The 9,211-nt window shown below is 57.1% G+C and overlaps 1 protein-coding gene across 1 annotated transcript in view; it reads right to left on the reverse strand.

Annotated features, from left to right (window-relative positions):
* Positions 1-7,840, reverse strand: part of CC2D1A (coiled-coil and C2 domain containing 1A) — a 17,016-nt gene extending 9,176 nt beyond the window's left edge. Inside the window, exons 1-6 of the mRNA XM_045289702.1 lie at positions 7,518-7,840; positions 4,738-4,873; positions 2,610-2,716; positions 2,424-2,489; positions 2,083-2,220; positions 1,753-1,987 (exon numbers count right to left, since the gene is read on the reverse strand). Coding sequence (XP_045145637.1) covers positions 1,753-1,987; positions 2,083-2,220; positions 2,424-2,489; positions 2,610-2,716; positions 4,738-4,873; positions 7,518-7,577 — 742 coding nt within the window. The 5' untranslated portion in view covers positions 7,578-7,840. The remainder of the gene's footprint in view (positions 1-1,752; positions 1,988-2,082; positions 2,221-2,423; positions 2,490-2,609; positions 2,717-4,737; positions 4,874-7,517) is intronic.
* Between the last annotated feature and the right edge of the window lie 1,371 nt (positions 7,841-9,211).

Below are 9,211 nucleotides of genomic sequence, written 5' to 3' on the forward strand. Positions count from 1 at the left end.
TGGACTAGATTCTGACTCAGAGCGACCCTAAGGACAGACTAGAACTGCTCCCATGGGGTTCCAAGACTGCAAACCTTTATGAGACCAAGTTTAAAGCAATAGGTGCAATTGTTGGTCTAAAAAAAAAAAAAGTACGTAAACAAACCACCCCCGGCTCATCCCACTTTTCCAACTGACAACCGGAGTATCGCTTTACATTGAGATGGAATCCCCCACAAAGGTGTCTGCAGGCTGAAGGAAAACACCCTGACGTTTCCTGGGCTTTATTGCCTGTGGCTGTAATTCTCTCTGTGTTAAAAACCCAAACACCTCCTTCTGGGCTGTTATCACGACCTTCATTAGCACGGAGCTCGATGTGTCAAACTTGCTAATAAAGAATTGCTCTACATCCTAACAGTACTGGAAAGGTGGCCTCCTATGGTCCCAATCGGGGACTGTGTCCTGGCCCCCACCCATCAGCTCAGCTCCCGGCCTCAAGCCTTTTTCTACTTTTCTTTGTCAAAAGTGTTGAGGGACCCGGTCACACAGACAAGCAGGTGGAAAGACAGACAGACAAACACACAAACATTATGCGATTTTGCAAACTCCTGCTAAGTTCTCTGACCCAAGTCCCCCCGGTGGCCACTGTGGTGACTTCGACTGAGGATTGCAGGGGGCAGTGCCAACAGCAGCCCTCCTGGAGCAGGGACAGAAATGATGGGTTCGGAGCCTGCCGGCTTCTGTGACCCACCACTGATCCACTGGCCACTGAGGCTTCCTGCTAGGAATGGTTCTGCACCTGAACAAAGCCCCAAGCTCGGGTTCTAGAAGAGAGGGTGGTGAGAGAAGCCTTCTTCAACCAGTGGGACTTAGGCGAACAGCTGATGCCTGGGAATTGCTCACTGTGTTCTACAGCCTAGTGCGGGGAGCAGTGTCTGGGGGTCCTATAAACTTGTAAGCAGCCAGCTAAGATACAACTATTGGTCTCTGCTTCTCAGGATCAAAAGAGAAGGGATGCCAAAGTCTCAGAGAAGAAATCAGCCGACAGGGCTATCGGCCTAAGTGAGCTAAGGCCTCACCTGTCCTGAGACCTAGAAGCACTAGATGGTCCCCACTACCACTACTGATGGCTCTGCTCAGGGCCATAAGAGATGGACTCTGATCGAAGGAGGAAAATGTGAAACAGAACTCAAATTCTTAACAAGTCCAGACTTTAATGGACCAGTTGGGACCAGAGGACTCCCTGAGGCGGGGTCCCCCTGATATTCTGAACTGGAATGATCTCCTCATGCCAGCTTTTAGGGAAGTAACAGACCAGCATGCAAAATAAAGGCTGTGAGCTGTGAGTACAGAGCTCCATTAAAAAACAAAAAGGTCAAAAATTGCTCAAAAACAAAGATAAGAAAAAAAGGGGGCAGGGCAGCTAGAGTACTGGAAATGGAACCACCAGAATGCAATTAAAGAGCAGGAGACCCGTGACCACTGTAACGAATGTCACTGAACGATGTCTATAGGAAAGGTCAGCTAGGACCCAAAAGCTGTTAGAGCTACCCTTGCGCTTAGAACACAGTCAAATATGAGTAAACACACCAACCCAAGCCGAGCTCCATGTGGCACATACCCTGCGGGGAAGCTTCAGTCACTCCAGGGACACGAGGACCCAGTGGGAGTTCAGACATTTACCCCCGGTTCACAACTGTACACCCACAGAGTGGCCTGCCAGCTGAACCCTGCACCCAACCTCTCTGCCAGCCGGCCCTGCCCCTGGCTTACCTGGGGGCAGCTGGGGCTTAGCTGAGCCCGGGGCCGAGGCCGGGGTTGTGGGAGGCGGACGCTGCATGGTCACCCTGGGCTCTGGGGCTGGCGGATTTGCAGGGGCCGGCTGGGTGGACATGGGCATGTGGCTGGGGGGGGTGGCCAGGCCCCTGCCCACAGCCACGGGAGGTGGGATGTCCTCTTCATCAATGGCGCTGCCCTTCCGGGCAGAGGCCAGCAAGCTTTCGAGCGTCTGTGGGAGGTGTGAGCACACGGGTGGTGGAGCAGCCCAGAGCTGGAAACGGGGCCGGGGGCGGGGTCCCACCAGCCACCCCTCTGCCCACTCACCTGGCGGCCCCGGTCATAGCGCCGCACCTTGGCGCCATCCCCAGCCTGGCGGGCGCTGTCGAGGGCTGCCTGGTAGAGGGCCAGCCTTTCCTGCAGGGTGGACTCCAGTCCTGCGCTGGGGACTGCTGCGGGCTTCGGCTACGAGAGGAAATAGGCACGGGCTGGGGGTGACCCCATCAGGCGGCCCCCACAGGCATGCCCATCCTGGGTCTCCCCCAGGCCTGCCCCCAACCCCCACAGGTCTGAAATCATCATCCCTGTTCCCTGGAGGCGGCCACAACGGATCTTGGGCCCAGGGAGGTCCCTGGGGTCTGGTTGGAGGGGCCAGGTGGCTGAAGTACCTGGGCTGAAGGAGGCTGGGAGTCCATAGCCTTCTGTTCCTCTCCAAGGACCTCGTTCAGTTCCGCCTGCAGGGGCACACGGCAGTGGGCGCGGGAGGGCCGAGGGCAGAGCAGAGCTGGGGGCGGGGTGGGGGGAGGGGTGGGGGGGGTGGGCGGAGCCCCGGCCCATCTCCCCCAGCTGCTTACCAGCAGGTCGTCATCAGCCTCGACATCATCCTCATCCGTCTCCTCCTCGTCCAGGTCTCTCATGCACAGACTGGCCATCTTCTCAATGGTCTCCATGGGCAGGGGCCCTGGTGGCAGGGGTGGCCCCAGTCCAGTTAGACCCTTCTGGGCACCCCACTCCTCCCACCCAGTTTCCTCATCCCCAAAGAACGGGTCAGCAGGTACCCTTTCTTGTCCTTCCAGAGCACCCACTGTCCTTGGGCCTTCCTGCATACCTCAGTCCTTACCCCCTCCCTGTGAACCACAGGCCCCGCCTCCGTGGGTTTGAACCCTGGCTCTGCTACTTTGTAGCTGGAGTGCCTTGTTCCGCAGAAGGGCAGAAGAGAGGCATCTCACATACTTTGGATGTGTTACTAGGAGAGACCAGTTCCTGGGAAAGGACCTCATGCTTGGTCAAATGGCGCAGCAGTGAAAGCAGAGGTAGGCCCTCCACCAGATGGGCTAGCAGTGGCTGCTGCGATGGGCGCAGCCTAACAGTTCATTGTGAGGATGGTGCAGGGCCGGGCGGAGTTTCTGTTGAACCTCGGGTCACTGTGGGTCAGGCGGGCTCCACAGCCCCTAACAACAGGACCTTGGGCAAGTGACTTCATCTCTCTGGGCCTCGGTGTACCCCCGTCCTGCTGCTGCTGGATCCCCAGCTTAGCTGGGATAATCACGATTCTTGTACCCTGACCGGTAGGATACAAGAAAGCTCCTAGGACAGCACAGGGCAGGGGGTTAAAGGCTCTGTGTCCCCCAGGCACCAACCCATCACATCGAAGGGGTGCAGTGGATGACAACTCAGTGTGAAGAAAACCAAAATCCTCCCAACTGGACCGATAAACACCAGCATGCCGAGCGGAGAAGAGAGTGAAGTTGGCAGGGACGTCGTCTCGCTCGGATCCACACTCAGTGCTCACGGAGGCAGCAGTCAAGAGAGCAAACGATCGTGACCCTGGGTAAATCGGCCACCCAAGACTTCTGTAGTGTGTTGAACAGCAAGGATCCCACTTTGAGGGCTAAGGTGCGCTGGCCCCACGCCAGGGTCTTTGCAGTCTCCTCGCGTGCATGTCAAAGTCGCACGCAGAAGAAGCGGTGCATTTGAAGGAGGGTGCTGGTGAAGAATACTAAAAATAACCACGGGCTGCCAGAACAAGCAAGTCGGTCTCAGAAGTACAGCCAGAATGCTCTCTGGAAAGGACCATGTGCCCAGACCCGATCTCACGACCTTTAGACGCGTTGTCAGGAGAGAGCAGTCCGTGGAGAAGGACGGCATGCTGGGTAAAGCGGAGGGGCAGTGAGAGGGGAGGGCCCTCGAGGAGATGGGTCGACACGGTGGCCGTGACAACTGCAAGGAAGGCGTGGTGTTTCACTCTGTTGTCCGCTCGGTGGCACCTAACACGTGTCTGGTCCTGTTCTCTACCACGTGGGTGGGGGAGTGGGGCTCTGTACCAGCTTAGTCTTCCTGGGTGAGCTCCCCGTTCTTCATCTGCTGTCCCCATCGAGGGCACTCTCCTGGTGTCCCACCTGACTCACGGGTCTCTCAGGACTCTGGGCTGCCCCCACTGCAGCCGTATCACCGGACAGCAGCTAGGACAGTGGTTCTCAATCTTCCGAATGCCGTGACCCTTTAATACAGTTCCTCATGTGGTGGTGACCTCCCCCCCACCGCCCAACCATATGATTATTTTTGTTGCTACTTCATCACTGTCATGTAGCCACTGTTATAAATAGGGAAACCCCTGTGAAAGGGAGTTGTTTGACCCCCCAAAGGGGTGGCGACCCACAGGTTGAGAACCGCTGCTCTAGGAGGTTCAGACCGATGACCTTTGTTGACAGTGTGCAGGCCCAGTGGGGAGTACGTTGTGAAACCCCTGGTGGCAGGGCACTTTTACAGCCAGGGACATCCAGGCTATGCCAGTGATGTTCCCTTGCCAGGTCACACAGCTTGGGAATGGTCATGCTGGGAGTCAAACTCTTGTTTTAAGGGACCGTGGGCTCCAGGAAGGCAGGTACCCTGCCAGTCTTCCTTCTGGCTGTCTCCCCAGCACCCAGTTCCCAGCCTGGAGCTCAGAAAAGGAAGCTTGGCACGTGCGTGTGAACACCTTACCTTTGCCCTTGAGCTTCTCCAGGGCTGGGGGCTGGCCCCCCACCAAGGCCAAGAACTCAGCCTCCAGTTCCTCATCGTTGACTCCATCCTCGGGCATCATCAGCCCTTCAGGGGAGAGGTCGACCAGCAGGCCCAGCTGCGGAAACAGTGCAGATGCCCTCAGATCTTGGGATGGGCTACACCTGGCAGAGGCTGCCGGGAGGGATCCACAGTCCCCTTGGGAGGATAGTACCCTGGCCGCTTAGGGAAGGCCATTTCCTGGGAGTGGCAGGAGGCTGGAGTGGGCCCAGAAGGAGCAGGCGGCCTGTAACAGGCCGGGACCCAGATCATCAAGGTGCAAAGAGCCAGTGGGGAGATCTGGGTCCCTGATCGGGTCCAAGTCCATGCCCGAGACATGCTGGTTGCCACGTAGGGTGGGAAAGGCCAGGCCCACACTGCCCAAAGCCAAGCTGTGATGCAGGTCAATGAGCTTATTTCTACCAAGGCCCTTGGCAGAGAGGGCCAGGCAGGGAGGTCTGACCACCCAAAGGGCAGTGTGGAAGTTCAAAGCTGGACTCTGAGTAGCACATCCGCTCCCCATGTCCTGGTTAGTGACTTAGGATGATGCGACAACATTAGACCGAACTAGATAAAATTGCCCTTGGGCTTTAAGGTCACTCAAACTCACTGCCAGTGATTCGACAGAGTAGAACTGCCCCTGTGAGTTTCTGAGACTCTCACTCTTTGCAGGAATAGAAGGCCCCCTGTTTCTCTCGGGGAGTGGCAGGTGGTTCCAAACTGCTGACCTATGGCAGGCAGCCCAACGTGTCACCACATCACCAGGGCTGCCTTTGAAGATCACTGTATGGGATCAAACCGACTAACAGCAGGAGAAAGATTCCCAAGGACGCTGTGGAGGCCGAAAGGTGGTGAGAAAGCTGAGGGCAACGAGGGCGAGAAGAATTGCACTCAGCCGTGGGGACCTGGTGCAGGTCCTCCTCCGTAGGTTCTCGACAACGCAATGAAGAGAAGGTTTAAAAAAAGATACGAACAAAGGGGAAATACACATGGATTAAGCCTCCGGTGAATCCCCCTCTGACCACAGGCCAGGGGTGTGACTAGCCTTGCTATCATGCAGAGTACATTGGAAAATGGATCATGGCAGATACAGCGAGGTTACAATGTAACACCCTATCATTTGATCTCCCTTTTGATCCTTTTCAAATCGGTTCTAGTGCTTAACACTGTCTCGCTTTCTTTTCGACTGAGGTGGGGTTTTTTATGTTTCACTTTGTTAGGGTTCTTCATTTTCTATTTTTGTTCTCTGGTTTTAACGATTTCCTGTACATAAAATCCAGGAGAGACAAATCTAGAGTCAGTCACTGGATTAATGGTCCCTTAGAAGTATAGTAAGTTCTACTTACACCAGTTTAAAACTACCTGCATGAGAAAGACGGGACTTTCTACTCCAGTAAAGACTTAGTCTCGGAAACCCACAGAAGCAGTTCTACCCTGTCCTGTGGGTACCTGTGAGTAGGCAGACTCAATGGTTGGCGGGAATATGGGGAGCTGATAACGAGGAATACAGAACAATGGAAATATTCTAAAGTCCATGTGGTGATGATTGTACAACTCTTCTTGGTGTGATTGGACTATTGAATTGTATGACAGGTAAATCATATGCCAATAAAACTATATATATAAAAAAGTTTGTTGACCAAGATGGCCAAATCTCTGCAAGTACACATGGCTGGACCCTGGGTATGGCAATGAGGCCCCTTGGTGGTTCCCATCTGAGTGGAAATGGACAAGATGCAGTGCATGTTGGGTATCTGGGTGGTAGAGTTCTTGCCCTCCTCGAAGGAGACTGGGTTTGACTCCCGGCTGACGCACCTGGTGCTCAGCCACAATCGGTCTTTCTACATGGAGGCTTATGAGAGAGTGGGAGGCTGAACAGGTTTCAGGGAGCTTCCAGACTGGGAGGTACGGCCTGGCAATAATAAGCCAATGAAAAAACCCGATGGTTCTGATTCCCAACCAATGGGGAACAGCGCAGGACCTGGCAGCCGTTGTGCTCCTCCCAGGGTCTGCAGGGGTCAAGGGCTGGCTCCAGGGACACCTGACGGTCACAGTAATAACAATGGATGAAGATATTTGCAAGCGTTCTGTCCTGCCACTTGCCATAAATGATCTCCCAGGCCCTCCTTCACCAACAGTCTTGTGATGGCAGGGTTCTCTGGACCTCCACTTCACAGGTGGAAAACTGAGGCGCACAGTTGTGAAGTGGCAGCGAGGGGCGGAGGAGCCAGGAAGGAAATTCAGGAACACCTGCCCGGATGCCTGCGTACTTGAGCTATGCCCTGGGCTCTGGCGAGGCTGCTAATCCTTATGACCTTGGACAAGTCTCAGACACCTCTCTGGGCCTCAGTGTCCTCATCTGTACATTGGGGATCTTCAAAGGTGGCCTGGTTTGGGTGGTGTGTGAGTTTCTGGCGCAGGCAGGCCGAAGATGAGCAATTACGGTCCTTATTAACCCAGGTCCAAGGCCTGCTCCTTTCCAATTGGAGCTGAGGCGGCAACAGGTGGCCCCAGCCCGGAGGGGTGGGGGTGGGGTGTCATAGGCGAGAGGCCAGAGCCAGTAGGCCACACCTAGGGGACAAGGGCTGCCCGGCCGCACCTGGGGGGCGGGACGAGGCTCACCCAGGGGGCGGGAATCCGGATCCCCTGGGGGTGGGGTTCTCCGCAAGCCTGTGACGGGTTCCGGAGGGTCCCCCTGGCGGGGCCATAGGACGCAGACTCACCTGGCGGGCTGCGGCGGCTCCTCGGCCTGGGGGGCCTGGGGGACCCTTCCTCTTGTGCATCTTCTAGGCTGGATGCCCGGACAACCAGCCCCCGTGTCCGGCCTTGCCCCGCCTGCCTCTTCCTCCCCTGGGAGGGCGGGCGCGGGGTGTCTCCCTACTCGCGCACGCGCCCTTCCAGGAGCTCCGCGCCCCTTGCTCGTCACCCCGTAATCCTCGTCCCTACGCCCTCACCCTCGCTGCCAGATGTGGCCGCCCCACTTCCGCTTCGGCCCTCGGGCACCGCAGCACCGGAGCCCGAGTCCAGGACTTGCCTGACCCGTCGCGTCGAACTACAACTCCCGGCAGGCCGAGCGCGCGCGCGTTTGTGTGTACGTGCGCAAGAAGGGGCGTAGGGCTGCGCAGAGAAAAGGGGCGGGGCGGGCGCGGCCGCGAGGGGCGGGGGCTGCGCGTGCGCACACGGCCTCACGCGGTGCGCGGGAAAAAGCGAAGTGTGCCCGAGCGTGCGGGTCTGTGGCGTCGCGTGAGACCCCGCGTCCTGCAGTCTCGCGCGGCCTCCGGACCGGGACAGGGTTAGTGCCGTGCTGGTGACTGGAGGCCGAAGGTCCACTCACCCCGGCTTCGGCCCCGCCGCCCTTCAGCCCCGCCGCCCTTCAGCCCCGCCATCTTCCGAGCGGCTCCCACGGATGGCCAACTTGGCTTTTTAATTTTTTTCCTCAAAAAACGCAGCGCAGATCATTTGATTTCATCCTCCAATAGACTCAGGCAGACCCTGTAAAGACCGAGGGAGGCTGCAACTCTGGCTCCTGTCGGTTTAGGCGTTTCTAGCGCCCAAGCCTGAAAGAGGGCACCGGGGGCGCCTCGTGCCTCAGCGACCCCCGAAGGGCCCCAAGCCTCCCCTCGGAAGTCCCCGGGTTCCCAGCCCCAGTGGTCCCCTGGGCAGTCCCTGGGCAGCTAGCTGAAGGGACACGAGAGCCAGGGAGCCCAAGTCACTCGACAGGTGACGGCGGCTGTGAGCCGGGAGCAAGATGGCGGCGCACCCTGCTTGGGGAGCCGGACAAGGTTGGACCGTCCGCTGCGTGACGGCTTGATTGGAGGCTCTGGACACGGGGGTGGGCCAAGGCTCATAACGATGGAACCCTTTGCTTGTCATTTTCAGGTTTCCCGCGGCAGGGAGGGAAACCATGAGTAAGAAAAAGAGGCCCCGCACTCCAGGTATTTATTTGTACATGGAAGCACAGGGACCGGTGGTTTGCACACAACTAGTAAGAGCGGGACACTCCCAAATCTTGAGGGAATAAAAAGCTAGAGCTTTCTGGGCTTCAGCCCCTCCACTGGGGAGATGCCAGGGGAGCCCCCAGACTGGGAGGCAGGGGTGTATCTCCTTAGAAATGACCTGTGAATAGTGCTTGTTGGGCCGTAAAGCCCTCTGGTAGGTGGCTAAGTGTTTGGGGGACCAAGACGGGCTCACACAATCCCAGCTCTCCCACTTGCAGTGTGCTTTCAGGGGCTTGACTTAACCTCGTGTCGCAACTCCCTGTCTATCAACTGAGGATAATAAAAGCACCAACAGGTGTGAGTGAGGGGGAGTGTGGAGTGGGGACCCAAAGCCCATCAGTAGACAATTGGACATCCCCTTACAGAAGGGTCGTGGGGAAGAGAAGAGCCAGGCAGGGTGCAGTTTAGCAACAATGAAA

This window comes from Echinops telfairi, unplaced genomic scaffold (genome assembly GCF_000313985.2).
Source record: "Echinops telfairi isolate 266 unplaced genomic scaffold, ASM31398v2 ScPeMD7_30;HRSCAF=105, whole genome shotgun sequence".
NCBI classification, from domain to species: Eukaryota; Metazoa; Chordata; class Mammalia; order Afrosoricida; family Tenrecidae; genus Echinops; species Echinops telfairi.